Here is a 19,507-nt window from a genome sequence, read left to right on the forward strand (position 1 = left end):
ATTTGGACTTGACAACAGGCTTCTGATGTACGAGAGCCCCAGAGTGTGAAATTGAAAAGCTAAGTGGCTTCATGCTATTGTTTTCTTGATAAAAACTCCTAATATGCTCTTGAAGATTTTTTTATTTTGTCATAGCCATTTAAGTTTTATTTAAGGGATAGAGCATTGTGCTCTGATCATGGCAGAGCAATGCTTGACAATGCTCCTGATAGGAATTTTGGGAGATCTTTAACTTTTTCAGAAAAGGCCATGAGACAGATATTAAATGGCAATTGACTTTGTAGTCGGTGTAGTGGGTTTTGACTAGGCAGTGGTAAACATCCCCTTTAATTTTCAGAGGCTTTGTATGAGTTAGTCTTCCAGGTATTTTCAAGTCAGCCTGTGTTTTTCAGAGCTGTCTTTGTCTTAAATGCAGAAACACGTTCTGCTAGGCAGGTTAGATTTGGGTCACACCAAACCCCCCAGGTAAACAGCAGAGGCCACCACTCTTGTCTGTGAGGACAGAAGGGGAAACTTTCTGAAATGAAGGGTTAGTGAAATTGTACTGAAAAGCACAACTGACTGGTGTGTAGTTGAAAGGAGATGTGTTGTAACTGAAGATAAAGTGGGAGCTGTACAATTCCAGGTCCTGTTGGCAGCAAACACTGGTGGCTGGAGCTGTGCATGCTAATGAACCCATGAAAGATAGGGAGAAAAGGGCCATGGTGCTCTTGCCAAAGTGCTAATTCTTACCTTGCTTATGAAGATCAAGTATCTTGCTCAGATTTAAAAATCCGTTTCTTTTATGCTTACAGTAAAAGGTTGAAGAATGTGGTCATACCTAGTCAATTAAAACAGCATTCTTTAGCACTTCCCTGGCTTTCTGCTGAGACCCAGGCAATGCTCTCTGCTTGCTGCGAGGCCAGCAGTGCAGGAGCAGCCTTCATCAGTCTTTGTTAGCATGGTGAGCTGCCTTGATGAACAGTTCATTAACCAGGAGAGACAGAATCAGTCTTTTAATACACTTGCTATTGCAGCTAGGCCCTGACAGTGAGCAGAAAACCTCAGGAGGCTTCTCTGAGCGCTAAAACCTTGCTGCTGCTCTGAAACGAATCTTTCCCCCTCCTTCCACAGGCCTTTGGGTAGCAGCATTCATTAAAATGCTTCTTTAATAGTACAGTGTATGTAGGATTTCATGGTTCAAACCCAGCAAATGGGACAATAACATACACACTTGAAGAAGAAACCTGTTCTGACTCTTCCAGGCATCTCTCATGGTTCACCATGGTTTTAATTGTTTCATTGTAAAATGCATAAGGTTGAGGTAACAGTTAAAACAAATAACCGGAGGCGTCTGGCAGCGTGTGGATCCCTGGCACGCTGTGTGTCAGGATGGGGCAGACGTGTTCCCAGCGGTTCAGGCACGCTCGTCAGGAGCTTCAGAGGGTGAAATTTCACTAGGAACAAATCAAAGTCTGTGGGTTTTTTGCCCTGGGGTGTTGGGAGGGGAAAGGGGAATGGGCCAGATGAATCTGTTCTTGCCGTAGATGGAGATCTAAGAGCTCGTTTTCTAGCAAGAGTAAAACCTGAGCTATTGCAGGATGCACCTTAGGATTCAGCATGGATTTATGCTGCAGCGAGCACACAGGAATCATTTGTTACTCTCCTCCTTCCACCCCCTCTCCCTGCTTCTGTTAGCAAAAGATTAGTTTGGGGCAGAGAGTTACTGCTTCATCCAAATATTTGAGGTGAAGCAGCCGGTAGTGGAGGCTTTGGTGCTCTCATCTAGAGCCTGATCTCTTGTTCATCCAGTCCCTCCAGGAAATGAGAAACATAAGCTGCAGGTATTTCAGTGCATATATGCAGAGTGCTGCGTTTCTGGAGTGCCTGGAACACGGAGGCCTCTGAAACCCTGCACTCCTCCTCAAAATGGCTGCCAGATGTGTTGGCTCTACTCAATTCCCCAGAGCCTGACACCAGAAATGCTGAGGTTATTACCAGCTTGGTTCTTGCTGTGTTCTTCCTTCAGTCTTCCAGGCACAGTGTTGCAAGAGGGAGCGTGACCCCGGATGGCTGCGGTACCTGCAGAGGCTGTCGCTGGCACACGGGCGAGCTCGGGGCAAGGCTCGCCGGGACTCTGTTCAAACAAAGGAAGTGTGTTTGTTTTCACAGTCCAGGCTTGGGAGCCTGGGCTGGGATCCTGTGCCATTTCCCTGTGCTAGGAGCAAGATTCTCGAGGAAGACAGCCTCTCCCTTTGCTGCAAAGCACAGCTCTTCCTGGCCAGCAAGTATGCATCTTATCTTCCCTGGCTTGTCAGGGCTGGAGACTGGAAAGCTTAACTTGGATTTGGTTTGATATTTGTAGATGTAATAAACAGTATAGGGACTCCTGCCATGAACCACATCTAGCTTCCCATGCTTGTGTGGCTTTCTTGGGCCGGTCTTAAAAGCTACTGTAGTTCTTGATCCCCTTGTAACCCAGTCAGTCCCAGTGGATCCTTGAAATCTGTTTCCCAGTCAGTGGGAAATGGAGCTTCCAGATCCTGCAGTAGTGCATCTGTGTGTTCAGCACAAGAGAGCAGACTTGCTAAGCAGCTGCCTCTAGCAAAAGTCAGGAGAACTTTTAAAGTATTATCTTAAGCCACACTGCATGGTAAATAGCTGGTTTTTGCCAGCAGGTACATTTTCACTGCCATAGTCAGCAGTTTGCTCAAATAACAAATCTTAATGATAAAGAGGTGTTGGAAAGTACTTGAGTTAGTAGTAGGATCTGTAAGGAAGGTATCATCTAACATATGCTGCTCTGCCTTTTACTGGGGAAAAGTGTTTCTCAAAATAGTTCTCCTTACTCCTTCATCTAATTTGCTTTGGTTTATTTCTAGCATCAAAATGAGAATGTCATTTCACTGTGATACAGCTTTTATAGTAAGTGCAGATCCATGTGAGTAGGATGTATGCTGTGCTTCATAGCCAAGGCAAGCTGTATATGGTGACACTTTTTAGAGTATTTGGGTTGTCTTAAGATAGAAGGTGGTTTCCACCATTAAATAAGTGTGTTCAGGGATGGAATACATGGGAGGTGGTGGGTAGACCTCATGGCAGCTTGTTCAGTTGGTCTCACTGCAAATCCAAAGGATGGAAATGCCTGGATGTATTGCTTGCTGCACAGGAATCTGTGTGATCTCATATGGAGTAATCAAGTTATTGAAGGTGGTGTGGTGTTGGGGGGGGAGGTATGTGTGTGGCACACCAGTGAATCTTCCGTTTATCTTTGTCGTTCGAGTCTGAGTGCTCTGAAACCGTGGAGCTGAGATGGGTGTCATGGAAGACTGGCTTCTTGGAGGTGTCTGGCTAAGTGGATGTATGGGAGAGCAAATCCAGGGAGCTTCACCATAAATAAAAGGAAGTGCCTGGGCGTGGAACTGCAGAGCTACCCTGACTCTGGCTGTGTACGTGAGAAGAGTTCCAGAAATGACAGTAAATAACAGTAAAGCTTTGCTTTGTGTTTCTCTTGTAGCAACCCTCCGCTCAGCGAGGAGATGCTGCCTCCGGGGGAGTGGATGTGCCACCGCTGCACCGTACGCCGCAAGGTAAAGCCTCTCAAAACAGACACAGTCCCTGCCCTTCCAACTGGCCGTTTGAAACCTGAATCCTGGGTTAATACCTGCCTCTCCCTTCGTGTGTACTTAGACAAGCAGAGCTGCTTCTTTGTGCTCACGTTTGCAAAGGGCTTTGTTAGGAAAGGGCTTAAAGAACCCTAAGGGGTCTTGGTGAGACCCGCATGATATTTTAACCTCACTAATAGGAGGTAAAACTGATAAAGTGCCTGATACCTTTTAAATTGTTCTCCTTCCCCCCATTTCTGGAAAGGAGGGAGAGCTGGAGGAAATGGGAATGGCTCCTGTGCTCAAGGAGGTGAGCTGTCTACAGGCAGAACAGGAGTCTCGTTAATACAGCTTTGCCATCAGGGCTGTGATTCTAGTTAATATGTGGATTTTAGAAGAGTGGCTTCACAGCAGTTGTACATCAGCAGAGGGTGAAATCACCGTGAGTTCTGATTTCCTGGGCTGTTGAACAGGATGGGGAGGAGATGATTGGGCAAGATTGTAGCTTGTCTTTTTTTTGCCTTGATGCTCTTTCTCCAGGAAGCTGTCTTGCACAATGTAAACCTCTTATTGCTGTGACCACATAAGGCTGTGTAGCAGAGGGTTTAGAAACTGCACCAGGCTATCTAGCAACTGTTCCCTTGAAGTGACACCCAAAACAGATTGGAAGAAAACTGTGTGCTCAGCCTTTTGTGATTGCCTTGTTATGTTTCCAGGGTACTGTTCAGCCATCTGCCAACAATAGAAATGAAGGTCACAAATCAAAAAACAAATAAAGTAAAAAGAGAGAGAAAAAGAGAAAATCCCCAACTTTTCTATTTTAAAAATTGCCTAAAAACACTTTGCTCCCTTTGCAGACCGTGTTAGTGATGGAGTGGATTGATTCCACCATATGGGTGATGCTGTTAAGCACTGGAGCAGTGCAGGGTTGCCCATCTCAGGCCATGCAGCATCTCCTCCTGTTGAAAAATGGGTCTTGTGGTGATGGCAATCTATAGTTTTCTTCTGGTGCACCTTGTTCAAGATACCTGTCATCAGGAAATAGCAGTGTTGTTTGTATGTTGTGCTTGTATTGTCAAGCTGACCTTCTCAGTCCCTGATGGGTTTGTATGCAGTGCCAGGGTTAGTAAAATGCATCAACAGTGAACAGTCTGCTGTGGAATTTCTCAGTGTTGGTAGCAAAGTAAACAGTTGTCTGATTTGTCAAGTGTTTAAGACTAGATGCTGTGAAATGTTGTCCTGATCTGTCCTGATCTGGACTCAAGTTACCCTGAAAGGAGAGACACCTGGTAATGTTCTTCCCCATGCTTGATTCTCTTCAGCTGTTCTGTCACCTGTACCTTATCTGCCACCAGACTGTTCTTGATCGAGGCTCTAATGACTTCAAGGGGGAAGTTGTAGTGAGTGGCTCAAGCATTTTCAGATGCTGTTTGTCTTCAATCACATATTTGTCAAGGTTGATGTGCTTTGTTTGTGGCCTCCATGATAAGCCTGCCTATTCATGTCGTGCAGAAGCGAGAACAGAAGAAAGAGCTGGGGCAGGTAAATGGATTGGTGGACAAATCTGGGAAAAGGACCACCTCCCCCACCAGTGACGCAGACCTGTTGGACAGGTCTAGCAGCAGCATCAGGGCTAATGCGCATGCCAGGATCTTGGAAAGGAGAGCAAGCCGGCCTGGCACTCCCACATCCAATGCCAGCACCGAGACCCCCAACTCAGAACAGAATGATGTCGATGAGGACATAATTGACGTGGATGATGACTCTGCCATTGCAGAAATGGACTGTGGGCAGCCCCAGCTGAAGCGACCCTTTGAGCTTCTTATTGCTGCTGCCATGGAAAGGAACCCAACGCAGTTCCAGCTGCCGAATGAACTGACCTGCACCACAGCACTTCCAGGTGAGCAGGGCCTTGTCTGGTGTTAGCAAAGATGTCTGCAGTTGCATCCTGCTGCCATCTTTTCTCTTTTCCTTCTTGACTCTGTGATAGCTGTGGCTCCAGTGGTGCTAGCTGGTGAATGCAGAGGGTACCTCTGGCTCTCCTCCAGCTGCCTAGCAGCAGGTGCCTTTCAAATCTAAGCTGTGGGGACACTGCAACTACATGCCATGTCCATCAGGATTTGTGATAGATGCTTGTTTTTCTCACCTTGGTCTAGACCATCAATATGAAAAAAAAACCAGCTGTCAAAATACTTGATTTTTGATTTATGATGCCATAATACAGTAACAAAGTAGTGACTAAATGTATAGGATGTCACTGAAATTACTAAGTATGAAATATATCTGCCTTTAAAGACAGTCTCTGTCACTTAAGGCTAGATTTAGTGCTTGATGGAGGTTCCTTAAGCAGCAATCTTTGACTTTTCTGAGATGATTATATGTATCTACCAGCAGGCAAATCTCTGCTATGTGGATAACCCAAAGCTTTATAAAATTTCCTTTTCAGGTACTAGTAAGAGGAGGAGAAAGGAAGAAACCACAGGAAAGAATGTCAAGAAGGCGCAACATGAGTTAGACCACAATGGTTTGGTTCCCTTGCCAGTGAAGGTCTGCTTCACATGCAACAGGTACCTGTTGTTCTTCCAGGGAAGCTGTTCAGTGTAGCTGCAGCCTTCACAGGAGCAAAGTTCTTGCTGAAAAAAGTAGATTACCTGTTTTCTTTTCCATTCTCCTTCATTACTTAGTTACATCTAAACAAATGGGAGAATATTTATCTTTGCTAAATAACAGGTGTTTAACCACAGCAAGTGCAGGTCCATCTGTAAAGGGTTCTGAAATGTAACCTGAAGATTGACAAAATTGAGCCATCTTGTCTTCAGTGTTTTTCTGCAAAGAAATATTCTAAAGTATGGTGGTTTAGTGAATGGAGATGTTTGTTTATGGTTTGTGAAGGAAGTGTGTGAGGAGGTGACCTTTAGAAAATAGAAATCTACTGAGAGATTTATAAGCCCAAGGCAAATAGGAATATTGTGCTGAAATTGTAAATCTGAAAAACAGCACAAAATACTGATGGGTTTTGTAACACTGCATAAAAAAATGCATAGATCAATCCCAATTCAAAATGTCAGTGAAAATGAGACCTTTATTTCAGAAACCCAGTCACAGTGATTTTTTCAAAGTGGAATGGGGACTCAGGTGGGCTTTTGTGGAGAACAGGTGATGACCTTGTCATAGAGCAGACTTTTTTAAAGCCTGGGGATTCAGATGTTTTTCTGGAGTTTGAGACTTGTTTTGAGAACATCTTGTTGATGTACACATCCCAACATCACACACGATTCCTCTACGGAAACCTCTAATTACCTAAATCTGAGATTTCCTTTTGATCTCCAAATTTTGCTTCAAATAAAGGCTTTTACCTCGATTGGGTCTTGAAGAAGCTCCATACAGATCAAGTTATAAATCAGAAATCCTACTTTTTGGTGCAAACAGCAGTGTAGAGGATAAACTGAAGTGGGCAGCCAAGCTTGCCTGAATGTTCTGTTTATCCTCTGTATGGGGAATAAGATTTGGCTCTCTCTTCTCAGGAGTTGCAGAGTGGCACCTCTAATCCAGTGTGATTATTGCCCACTCCTGTTCCATATGGATTGTCTGGAGCCACCGCTTACTGCCATGCCTCTGGGTAGATGGATGTGCCCAAATCACATAGAACACGTGGTGGTAAGCAGGACTATGATTGCAGTATGGTAACCGGATGTTGGAGTGGAATGTGGCAGGTCCATTAAAGGACAAAGCACAAGAAATGTAAAACAGCTTCTGAGCTCTTACTGCTTCCTGTAACGCTTGTAAAGCTCCTGCTGCAAGCCATGCACTCTTCAAAGGAATATGATGCTTCTCTCTGCAATAAGATATAAAGATGGGGGAACTCCTTCCTGTAACTGAAGCTGACAGCTCAGATTGTGGTTCACTGACAGCTTGTCTACTTTATGACTGGACCCTTTAAGATCTAGATGAGCTTCCAGAACTGAGATACAAAGCAGCACAGTGCTACAAATGGGGGAAGTAATTCTTTGCATGCTTAACCCAAAAAAAGTTTCATTCTAAGAGGGAGTTTTCATTTTTGGAAAAGCAGTGTACTTGAGACTTAAATACTCAAGAAACAGGGGGCTGAAACAAAGGGCTTTTTCCCAGACAGACTGCTTCTGAGAGTATTGATGTTGCTTAGTTGGCCTCTAAATGCTTTTGTATTCATCTCCAGCAATGTGCCCTTTAACAGAAATGGTTAGTGCTGCAAGAAACAAATAGTCTAAAGCTGAGCTGATGCTGTGCTGCCAGTGCTACAAGGCATTATGAAAGTCTTAGGGTGCCTTAGAGTGCCTTGCAGATCCCTAACTCCTGTGGCATTATTTGATCACCCAGCTGAACCAGAAGAACTTGACCCTGAGTAATCGATGCCGAGTGTTTGACCGGTTCCAGGACACCATATCTCAGCATGTTGTCAAAGTGGATTTCTTAAACCGAATCCATAAGAAACACCCTCCGAATCGCAGAGTTCTTCAGTCAGTGAAGAGGAAAGGTCTGAAGGTACGTGTAACAAGTAGTGGTGGGTTTTCATCACATGCACCACCCTGTGTATGTGTTTTAGTTTGGAAGGGAAACCAGCACACTCCTTGGGGCAGGAGGAAAAAGATGGGGTCTGAATGATTGTGTTGGTGAGAGATCTGGGAGTCAGCAGTCACTGCCTGCAGGATTTTAGATCTCTTTCCATCAACTATAAGGCTCAATTATTACAAGTAAGCACTTAAATCTAGCACAAGCATAGAAGGTACAACACAAAACTTCCTGAAGGTGGCCCTACAGTCAGATTTAGGGCTGTGTTTGTTGCCAGGATGCCTGAAAACTGCCAAACAGACTTCCTTTGGCTGTTTTCATGATTTCTCTTACACTGTGGCCACCATGTTGTACCAAGTCACGCCTCACCTATGGGAATAAAACCTATTAATTTCAGCATGGCTACATCAATTTAAACTACTCAGTCCTTGATACTTCTAATGTATCTGCAGGGTTCCTTTGGGTGCAAAAGCAGCAAATGCAAAGTTTAGTGCTGATCAGGCACTTGGTTTAACTAGTCATTCTTGAGTAATTGTTCTCATGTGTGATCTTTTCTCCACAATATAGGTTCCTGATGCTATAAAGTCCCAATACCGGCTTCCACCCCCGTTACTCGCGCCTGCAGCAATTAGAGATGGCGAGCTGATCTGTAACGGGATCCCTGAGGAACCCTTGCAGAAGCACCTTTTGAACACTGAGCACTTAGCCAGCCAGACAGAACAACAGGAGGTAAATGAAGTCAAATGCTTGGACTCCGTGTGTGTGTAGTTGCTTTGGTACAAAGATCCCTTTCCACTTCAGTCATGATGGAGCAGTTGTCTAGGAAACCAACCTCAAGCTCGTGTGTGAAGGTGATAGCTTGTATTGTCTCTGACACCTTTGCCCATTAAAACTTCACTTTGACTTTCCAGGTGAGATGTAAAATTCCTCATTTGACACTTCAGGGAAGTGGTGCAATAGTCCTCTGGCCTTAAGAGTGGAGTCAAGGGCCTTCTGTCTAGACGTCATCTTTATTTCGTGGCTGAGGGGAAACGTTTTGCACTTTGATTATGTAAGGCTGCTCTCTGACACGTTTATTTATAAGTTAATGTCCCATTTCTGGGTCGCTTTTTATTGTGGATGGAATTGGACATGCAAATCAAGGTCAAATGAGTGTTGAAACCTTGTATGAAACTTCTGGCCAGATTCCACCGTGTGAGGGCATGTTAAGTTGCAATCAGTAGAGAAATCAAGTCCTTCTTTTAGTGCAGATAAGGTTCTTTCATGTGGCAGGTGCACATCCACTATGAAGCTTAAAATAAATCTTTTGGTCTTCCTCCACTTTGTGTAAAAGGAAAGTGCTCTCCACCCCAGCTTTCTACTCCCTATACCTGAGGTAGAGCAGCATTTCTTTCCAACTATAGAATAAGTTGGAGGATTGTGCTTGGCTAGAAGCCCAAATTAGTGAAAGGTGTGTTTGTAACCTGAGGCTGAAGAGTTACAGCATTTAACAAGTGAAGAGAAGGAGGAGTTTGAAAGTGAGGAAATGCTGCCTTCTCCCTCCTTTAATCTCAGCCCTTGTCTGTCCTATCTCCAGCATGGAGATAAACAGTACATAATTTTGGTTGCACTTTTGTACCTCTGGACAAAATTTTCTCCTGATTGTAGATGAGCTCCAGAGCAGATGCTGTAGTTCCACTGCATCTGAGCAGTCAGCAGCTGGATTTCCTCAAGCTGGGTGAACCATGGAGCAACTGTAGAGGTTTGGAGCACTGCTGCCTCCAGAGCTAACCTGCACTTTTTTCTTCCTTCCAGTGGCTCTGTAGTGTTGTTGCGCTCCAGTGCAGCATATTGAAACATTTATCTGCTAAGCAGATGACTTCGCTTTGGGACTCTGAACAAACAGAGAAGGCTGATATTAAGCCTGTTATTGTGGCAGACGGCTCACTCGCCAACCCTTACCAGGCAGCTGACAAGGCACCCACACCTTCCCTCTATTCCATGTCATCTTGCACCTCAGGGATTACCACACAGAATTCCTTGAGCTCCACACAATCCCAGCAGACTTTGTCACAGGAAGATGTTAACTACAGCTCTTGTATAGATAAATCCAAGAAGGCGTCTTCTTGCGGGACTTCAAATGGGCCGACAGCCTCTGACGTTAAAGTGAACGGGCCTCATTTCTATGGTGTTTCATCCGAATCCTCAGCACAGTTGACTGACTCCCAGAGGCTCATGGGGTCTGGGAACACAATACCCATTTTGTCTCATCGGCAAACGTGGCCTCGGCCCCTCACGCCCCCAGCGAGTTGTGGACTTCTGAATCACACCATTGGAACCATTGTCAAAACAGAGAACGTAGCAGGACCCGTTTCTTGTGCACAAAGGGGATCTGCACTGGTCACGAGTTTGCCTACGTCCATATCGAGCTCCTGTGGCAGCCTGGAGACCACCAGCACTTTGCAAAGGAAGAATGTGCAGACGCAGATAGGGCCACCGCTGACAGCAGAGCTGCGGGCCGGGGGCTCCCCGCTCAGTGCCACCCGGGCTCTCACGCCTCCCCAGGCTGCAGGAGATGGGATCTCAGCTGTTGGGTCCACAAACAGATTCTGTTCACCAGCACCACCTTCAGGTACGTGCTGAGCCACTGACCTTGGCCCCGGGGCTGAGAAAAGCTCAGGCTGAACCTCATTCTAAACCTCAAGGCTGTAGCAGTGTGCCCTTGTTCGACTGGGAATCAGGATTTCTGTGGAGAGCCAGCAGAAGTTTCTCAGGTCTCCTCTGTGTTAGGTCCCTTTATGGGAGCCATGGGTTGTATTTTTGCTGGCTGCCTATACTTGAGGGGGGAACTCTGTCCTGACAAGCAGGATAGTAGGTCAGTTGAATTCTTGAAAGCAACAGTAGCTTTATTTCACTTGGCTGCTGCCTGGATGTTTCAACAGCTGCTACTTTAAAACCCCAGCGCTGCTGTAAAACCACTGGTTTGTTTCAAATGGCCATTTGGATTGCAAGGTAGTCAGTCCTTCTCACAAGAACAGCTCTCTGGGATCTAATCCTGAGTAACTGTTCAGGCAGTGGTTGTGTCCCCTATTGCAGGTGTTGTTGGAGTCTTCAGCTGCACAGCCTTGATGTTGAAGAAATGGGGCTTGGGAAGCTGTAGTCTGCTTAGGGTCTGTTGGTCTAACACAGCGTGGTTATGCACTTGGGATACTGAGTTGTACCCAAAAACCTTGCTAAATAATAGCAAGGTATATAATAAAGCTTATATAACTATATTTAGTGTAGAAACATAAATTCAAAGATATTGATAGACGTTGGAGTAACTGCCCACAGCTCAGATTTTGCTAGAATAAACTTTCACATATGGCATTCTCTTCCCTCTCCACACACCAGCTTTAAGACCCAAACCAGCAAACCCTTTGTGCAGATTGGATGGGAGCAGTCACTGAAAAGCATGTCACAGAGCTGCGTGTCACTTCTCATGCAGTTTCCAACCTGCTTAGTGTCAGGCTTTCCTGGAGTGGCTCAGGTCTGGTGGTTGTAAAGCAACAGAGCAACATCTTTTTATAATCCCTGCTAAAATTCCTCAATGAGTAACTTGTAAGCTTTGCATCGCCTTTGGAAGCAGTCCCCAGGGTATTTGGCCTCTTCCTGAATAAACTTGGTTACTCTGAGGCTGCTGATTTGACCATGCCCTGCTTAGAAATGCAAGGCTGGCAGAAGTTCTGGTAGAGGAAATGAGACCGTATTATAGAAAACTTCTTACTTGTGGTTTGAAGAGCACTGCAAACCCTACATAATTTTGCAGTTACTTAAGATGTTAAATAATTGCCTCTGGTGCAAAGCTTGTGTTCTACAAAATCATTACTTGCTGTAGCGTCTCTTGGGAAAGGTGTAAACATTTAAATTTTCCATCTAACACAATGGATATATATGTTTATAACAAAATCTGTGGTGTGCAAATTTTGCTGCCGAGTACAAAAATGCAAATTGCTCATTACTTTTTTGCCATAAATTTCAATAGTTACAAGAAAATCAGCTCAAGAAGATCTGGTACTGACAACACATTACAGGGATTTTGTTTCCTGGCATTTGCCACTACCTCCTTCAGCTGCATGGCCACTTCCAAAGCCAGAAGGATTTTATTTTGTAAATAATAAAATCTGCTTGTGACTGTCACATTCTTTCTGGACAATGATGTGCACCCCAGACTTCATAACAGTGTAGAAATAAAACCAAGGCAGTTGTGCTTTTTATTCATATTAAAACTTAGACAAGCTACTTGGCAAATGTCTCTTAGGTTTAATAAATTCTTCAAGCTCCTGGGGAGTTGGTGCTCATCTTTCCAGTGTCACCACAGGGTGCAGGAGATTAAATGTATAGGTCAAGAATTCCTCCAGCAGCTGGAGACGAGGCAGAAGCCACGTTTGGCTCTGTGTTGGAGGCACACAGAAGCCTTTCTGTGAGCAGAAAAAAGCTCCTGGCCTCTAGTTCAGGCCTTTTTCAAAGCATGACTATGAGCAAAATGAGTCATTTGGAGCAGCTTGGCAGCCAAGGGCAGCCCGAGGGCTGTGTGCATGTCTGGTGAATGTCACAGTGACATCTCTTCTCTCCATTGCCTCTCCCTGTAGATGGTAAGGTCAGTCCCAACACCTTATCCATAGGAAGCGCTTTAACTCTACCCTCATCACTCACTTCAAACTCTGCAGCTATGTTGGACTTCACCAGTTCCCTGAAAGCGTTTATGGACGGGGGTGAGTATTTAATTCATCATCAGTCTCTGCTAGCCCTGTGTGTTTGCTTCCCTAAAGCATTCCATCTCTGCTTGAGGAAAAGTTCCAGAGATAAAGAAGGGTTGTAGTCAGGTGAGGGAGGGGCTGAGTGTACATTACCTTAAATATGTCACATGCTTCCCTGCTCCTAGTGTTGCCAAGGCAGCAAGACCAATGAAGTGTTTCTGCCTGGAGCTTTTCTGGGGAAGAATCACGACTGGGCTGCTTTCCAGGTGGAATTCACATGCAGGAACCTGCAGCCCTGCCATGTTGTGGTGCTAACTGCAATCCAGAGCTGCTCCTGGCAGATGTAAAGTCCAGCAGCAATAGCTCTTGTAGTAGAGCAATCACCTGAGTGGTGATGCTCCAGTGGGTCTGTTAATTTTATGATTTATTTCTGCTTCTGTCAGTCTTCTAGACTGGCCTGGTTTTTATTTCCTTTTGTTGCACTTGGCAAAAGATGGCAAACCTTAGCAGAGTGCCTTCTCTGGCAGAGAAGGAGGAGATTGCTGAGCAGCAATCATCAGTGGCACAGCCAGGCTGTTGCCAGAGATGACTCCTACGTCTGAAATCTGAAGAAAGCCCTTCTGGCATTGCCAGTGTGACCCTCTTTGCTTGGGTGAACCCCAGCTGCCCAGCCTACTCCCTCTGCTATTGGGAAAGGCTCTTACAGCTCTTCCTCCTCTCCTTTCTATTTTAACTGTTGTTATGTGGAGAAAGCTCTTGAAAGAAGAGGTTAGGCAGCCTCCTTGCTGCAAGAAAGCAGACCTCTGTAAGGCTTTACAAATATAAGCACTTCAGGGTTATCAGAAGATCTGCTCTAAAGCTCAATAATAGTATTGGCTGAATTGCCCTGTTTGGTTTAATTGACCCTGCTATGGACATGTGACTCAAGCATGAGCCTGCAGCAGCTTCAAAGGGGGTTACAGCTCTCTGTGATGCAGGGCTGGACTTTCTAACCAGGTAGCGGTGCTTCAGAGGAAAGACCCAACATGCTGTCCAAAGAGGTGCAGTGGCCATCTCTACTGACCTGTTAATTCTGAGCCAAAACAGCAGATTTTCAGCTTTTATCAACCTCAGTTCTCCCAAACTTCTGCTTGCTGTCTCAGTTGTAGCTCTCCAGCCATGGCTGGCACTGTCCTCACACTGCTCACAGGAGGTGATGTGAAATGATAGCTCACCTGTGTGTAAGAGTCTTGATATTGCAGGATTGGTCAAGTCTTTGCTGTTGAAGCAAGCAGCAGGTTTGAAAGTGGGACAGTTAAATCCACTGCAGCTCAGATTGCATTCTTTCCCTGAATAACTTATTAATTTTTTTTGTTTATTAACAGAGATTGAGATAAATATGCTGGATGAGCAGCTGATCAAGTTTCTGGCCTTGCAGAGAATACATCAGCTCTTTCCTCCCAAAGCTCAGTCTCTAGCGAGCAGTGTCAATTCCCATCAGCAATCTCCTGTGGGAAACCACATTGAAGGTAAGAGCAGCCCTAGAATAGCTGGGTTATGTTGAGCCATAGATTTGCCACTCCTCTGTCTATTCCTTGAAGGAGATTTCCCTCTTCTTCTGGTATCTGATACTGCCTTTCACTTTCCTTTCTTCTCATCCCCTTGCTCTGGATATCCACTGACCAGAAACTCCATCAGGATTCTCTACTTAATTATTTACACATTTGAGCAATGTAAATACTTTAAGTACCTTCAGATTTTCTGCTGGAAATGTTTAGTGAAGTTGTGTTTTATTCATCTTAGAATTAGCAAGGGATGGGAAAGTTCATCCCAGGTGCTTGGTGGCTTTTCTTTCCACTCTTACCTTTGAGATGGGCAAGAGATCTGTGAATTCTTGCTCTCTCTTTCTGGAAGAGTTGTTTGTGATACAAGCACAAGAACAGGAGGAACTGGAGCACAGAATATATGTGTGACATTGTCATTGGCTGTTCAGAATGTCACTGTCAAACTGAAATCACTCACTACATATGATTAATGCCAGTAATCGAAAACAACTTGAGTTTCTCTTGGAAATCTCCAGATTCCCGAGTTTGGCTTTGTTTATTACCACTGGTATCACCTAAAGCTGCAGGGTGAACATGGCTTCGTGCTCCTCTGCATGCAGCCAGTCAGTTTAATCTGCTTTCAAGCACTAAATGGATAGCCTTGCTGTGGAAGCAGTTCTCTGTTCCCCGTCTGCCAGGCCTGGGGGTAAATACCCCAGATAAAATCTTTGGAAGTCAGTCAGTAACCTTTTTCTGAAGCTCTGTGCTTGCCTGCTTTAGCATCAGAGCATTCCCTAAATGCTTTGCCAGTCTTCTTGTGATGGCTGCTGCAGAACAACTCTTGTATGAGCTGCCTTCCTGGTCTGGAATTCTTCAGTAGTCTGCCTTTCTCAAGGCAGATTGGTGCTGTCTTAACCCATCACCCTTTTTGGGCAGGAATGATGCATTCAACTGGCTGCTTAGCATTGCTGGTGAAATGTTAGATCCAAAGCCTTTAGTGAGCCCTGCAGAGCCAGGCAGCTGAAAGAATTCATGCAGGGCAGCCAAGCAGAGATGGAACCTGTGATGCCAATTGGTGTGGCCACTATTCTTGATGTAGAATTCTCTGCAGTCTTTCATAATCCTTATGTTCTGTTTTTTGATTTCACCCTCTTGGTGTAATGCTGTTCTGCAGATATGGTATCACATCAGGAGAGGATTAAACTCAGTGGAAAAGGAGTTTTTCTCTAAAAGACAGTGCTGAAATCCTGGCTAGGTCTGTGTGGCCCAGTGGAGTTCTGTATCTGTTCCACAGATTTTCTGTTCAGTTAATGTGGGCCTGTGAGTGTGTGATTTGAACTTGGAGCTGCTCTGGAGGCTCAGCCCTCGTCCAGCCATTGTCAAGTGTGCCATAGGCACTGACCTGAGGGTAAGAGTCCACTCAGTTAATCATCCTGTCTTGGGAGCTGGATTTATCCCTGCCGAGCTCCATTGAGTCCAGGTGTTTTTCCTGCAGCTTCACTAGAAATGAAATCACGACTGTTAAGTTGAATTCACCAGCACCAATTCTTTCTAAATGGCACTTTGAGAGCAAAGACTGAGGTCTTTAATTACCCAGAGTAGAAGAGATTAAGAAAGAAGCCAGAGGTAGAAGGCTTGTGTGTTCCTCAGCGTGGCTTCATTGTGCACACTCGGTGTTAATGCTGCCCATTTGCATTGCTTGTGTGGGTTATGAGAAAGCAAATTTCTCTGACTGGCAAAAAGAGGTTTAATGCACAGACATTGCTAGAGGGTTGCAGACAGGCGCTTTGGCCAAAGCTGACTGCATCCTCCTTAGGGTCTGTGCTTTCTGAGCTGGGGACACTGGGGTCAAGCAGCTTTCCCAGCTGATCACCTTGTTCAAGTAATTTCTTTTTATCTTGCAGCGCAAAGAAAGGAAGTGCAAGCCCGGGCAGTGTTCTATCCTCTGATGGGCTTGGGGGGTGCAGTCAATATGTGCTATCGAACCCTCTACATTGGGACAGGTGAGTAGCTTTTTCCTGCCCTGACCTTTCAGAATCAGGATGGTTCTCCCTGAACCCTCCCTAAGGTGTTTGCCAAGTGGGTGTCAAAGGAAGCAGACTCACTGTGGCCACTTGTACTGGGATTCTCCACTACAAGAAGTGTGGAAATCCCCCATCTGCCTGAATCTGTGTGGGTGGCAGCTCTGTCACCTGGTGTCATAACTAGAACAGCTGTCTTGGAGTTCTAATGCCTGTCTGATGGAGAGGAGAGTTACAGTTTGCTTGCAGGTTTTGTTTCTTGTTGCTTAGATTCTTCTGGTGCTCTGAGTAGACCCAGGAGCAGTGAAATGCTCTTCAACCTTTGTGGAGCTGCTGGCTCCTTTCCCCCACTTTGTTGAGACTTTATTGGTGGCTTATCGAAGCATTATTCATGCAGTCCTGGGAGCAGGACAAAAGCAGTTGCTCCCCTGTTTTTTTGCTAATTGAAGTTTAATTCTGTCTGTTGTTCTCTGCTGCCTGACAGTTTGGTTTTTTTTCCAATATGAACTGAGCCTGTTTTGTCCTCCCCCGTGACAGGAGCTGATATGGATGTGTGCCTTACAAGCTATGGTCACTGTAACTATGTGTCTGGCAAACATGCCTGCATATTCTATGATGAGGTGAGTGCCTGAGTGATTTTTATTTTTTTTCATTATTATTTTTTTTATTTTTTGGTGTGCATGGCAGTGGGAGCTGGAGATGCAGGCAGCAGGTTGTCTTTGTGTGGTGCTCCTTTTGTGAACTACAAAGTAAGAGCCAGGTTTTACTCCAGTGGAGGCTGTGTCAACGTTTTCTGTCAAACCCTTTTCTGAAGCACAGAGCTCTGCCAGCATAATTTCTCTGACTGCCTGTGGGCAAGGACTGGCCACAAGTCAGCACTGTCACTGCTGGTGTCTAGGGAAAGAAAAGGACATAGACATGGTCTGGTACTTTTTGATCTGGATATGTTGTTAATAAAAGCTAAACTTTGTATGTCAACATCAAACCTCAGCTGGAACAAACCAGGGAACTGCTCTGAGTCCCTTGTTTTCACGTGTGATGGGGGAGCAAAGCATTCATAGCATCTGCAGTTCTCTATAAATTATTTATTTAGCTAAAACTTCAGTTAAGCTCATAGCATAAACAGAAACCTACAATTTCTGCTTAGCTACAGCCCAGAGATTAGTTTGTTCTTGAAGTAAACAGACCAGCAGGCCTGCCAGTAACAGCACTGCTGGAGGTGTGTCTTAGCATGGAAACAGTCTTTGAAGCGAGATCCAGTCTTTTATATCACCATTTGTCAACCAGCTCTGGAGCAGGATCCAGGATTAACCCACAGCCAGCTTTAGCCATTCCTCCAGTGCCCTGCAAGCTACAAAACACTCAGTAATGGGATCCTGACTGTAAATCTGTGTGGAAGCATCTCTTCACAGTTATCAGTCATAAATCAGGCTCTGGGCACTGACCTTTGACCCTCCAGCAGGTCTCCTATTGCTGTGGTCACACTGGAGAGGGAGAATTCCCCTTCTTGGGGCTCTCTCTGCAGGTTCTCCTTCTGCAGTCTAGCAGGTTACTTCAAAACCTACTCCCATGTGGAGTTTTTGTAACTTGATTAAAGCCTTGTAGTCCCTGAGGGATGAGGTCTTGAGCTCTCAAATGATTCCTGTGAGCTAACCTGAAATCTTCTCTGCTCTGTCAACATCCTCCACAAAGCTCAGCTGAGCGTGACGCCGCTTGTGTAACACTGCATGTCACTGTAATGTCTGCTGGCATTTCAGCATCTGCACAAGGCCTGTGAATCCCAGACTGCCTCTGTCCTGAGGCTGCTGCAGCACGTGGCATCCCTCTTGCCATCTTGTGCCTGCTTTCCAAAGCTCATCTCTTCCTGCTAGGCACAGGTCTCGGGCCAAGTTTGCATCAGGTACACCTGTAAAATGCTGGCTTTTGTGAGCATCAGCTTGAATATCCTGTTACCAAAAGATGTGTTGGTTCAAGTGCAGTAGGTAAAACCCACTTCCCTTTGGCCCTCCTCCTCTGCCAGAAAGCATCTCCTGCAGGAAGGCTGGTTGTTTTGCGAGCAGGGGGATCAGGTTGGTGGTCTCTGAAGCTGGAGGATATTTACCAGCTCTTATTTGACCACCACTGGCAACAAGAAGGGGACGTGTTTCAGGTGCTTCGAAGAGGTGTGTATGGGCAGAGGCACTTCTGACTGACAGAGGGTGGGGTTAGATTGGATATTAGGAAGAAATGCTTCCCTGTGAGGGTGATGAGGCCCTGGCACAGGTTGCACAGAGAAACTGTGGCTGTCCCAACCAGTGTTCAAGGCCAGGTTGGATGGGGCTTGGAGCAACCTGGTCTAGTGGAAGGTGTCCCTGCCCATGGCATGGGACTGAAACAAGATGGTCTTGAAGGTCCCTTCCAACCCAAACCATTCTATGATTTCATGTCTTGATTCCCTCCTGTTCCCTTTCTTTTCAGAATACGAAGCATTATGAGCTGTTGAACTACAGTGAGCATGGGACGACCGTGGACAATGTTCTGTATTCATGTGACTTCTCGGAGAAGATGACACCCACTCCTCCCAGCAGTATTGTTGCCAAAGTGCAGAGTGTGATAAGTGAGTGTTGTACCACCACCAAAGGGAGTTGAGAGAGGGCAGGAGCAGGTGGAAACCAACTCCTTGTTGTTGATGCCCCTTGTTCTGCACAGTCTGGTGCACACCTTACAAAAAGGAGAGCCTTGCCACAACCCTTAGCTGGGGTTACACAAGACCTTCCTCTGCAGCCTGGGGAGCTCTGTGCTCTGACCTAAACCCTACTTCAGCTTCCAGTGCAGGAGTTACCAAGCTCCAGGCCCCCATGAACAGCCAGTTTAGAGCAGGCCTGAGGCATTTCCCCATGCATGTCCTTCTTTCCCACACTATGAGATCTGGGCTGTGCTGCAGGATTCTGTCCCTGCGTGGCTCACTCCTGCCCTCCACCTGATCAGCTTCCTCTTTTTGGGCTGCCAAAATAGATATGTAAATGCCTCAACCTTGCCAGGGCTGTGAGGAGATTCCCATTTCCCTTTGATCAGCTGCTTACTGCAGACTGAAATCCCTCATGGCTGGAGGATTTTACCCATGAGGCACCTCA

General features: G+C 45.6%; 1 protein-coding gene across 2 annotated transcripts in view; it reads left to right on the forward strand.

Annotated features, from left to right (window-relative positions):
* The window catches only part of PHF12 (PHD finger protein 12), a 32,576-nt gene that overhangs the window by 11,832 nt on the left and 1,237 nt on the right, over positions 1 to 19,507 (forward strand). Inside the window, exons 3-15 of one of the 2 annotated variants that reach the window (XM_058854242.1) lie at positions 2,009 to 2,267; positions 3,497 to 3,569; positions 5,097 to 5,484; positions 6,031 to 6,151; positions 7,109 to 7,241; positions 7,941 to 8,105; positions 8,700 to 8,861; positions 9,927 to 10,743; positions 12,743 to 12,865; positions 14,215 to 14,358; positions 16,278 to 16,376; positions 16,932 to 17,014; positions 18,852 to 18,990. In XM_058854242.1, the coding sequence (XP_058710225.1) occupies positions 2,009 to 2,267; positions 3,497 to 3,569; positions 5,097 to 5,484; positions 6,031 to 6,151; positions 7,109 to 7,241; positions 7,941 to 8,105; positions 8,700 to 8,861; positions 9,927 to 10,743; positions 12,743 to 12,865; positions 14,215 to 14,358; positions 16,278 to 16,376; positions 16,932 to 17,014; positions 18,852 to 18,990 (2,706 nt within the window). The remainder of the gene's footprint in view (positions 1 to 2,008; positions 2,268 to 3,496; positions 3,570 to 5,096; positions 5,485 to 6,030; positions 6,152 to 7,108; positions 7,242 to 7,940; positions 8,106 to 8,699; positions 8,862 to 9,926; positions 10,744 to 12,742; positions 12,866 to 14,214; positions 14,359 to 16,277; positions 16,377 to 16,931; positions 17,015 to 18,851; positions 18,991 to 19,507) is intronic. The other variant, XM_058854243.1, reaches the window with a different exon arrangement.

Source organism: Poecile atricapillus, chromosome 21, assembly GCF_030490865.1.
Source record: "Poecile atricapillus isolate bPoeAtr1 chromosome 21, bPoeAtr1.hap1, whole genome shotgun sequence".
Classification (NCBI taxonomy): domain Eukaryota; kingdom Metazoa; phylum Chordata; class Aves; order Passeriformes; family Paridae; genus Poecile; species Poecile atricapillus.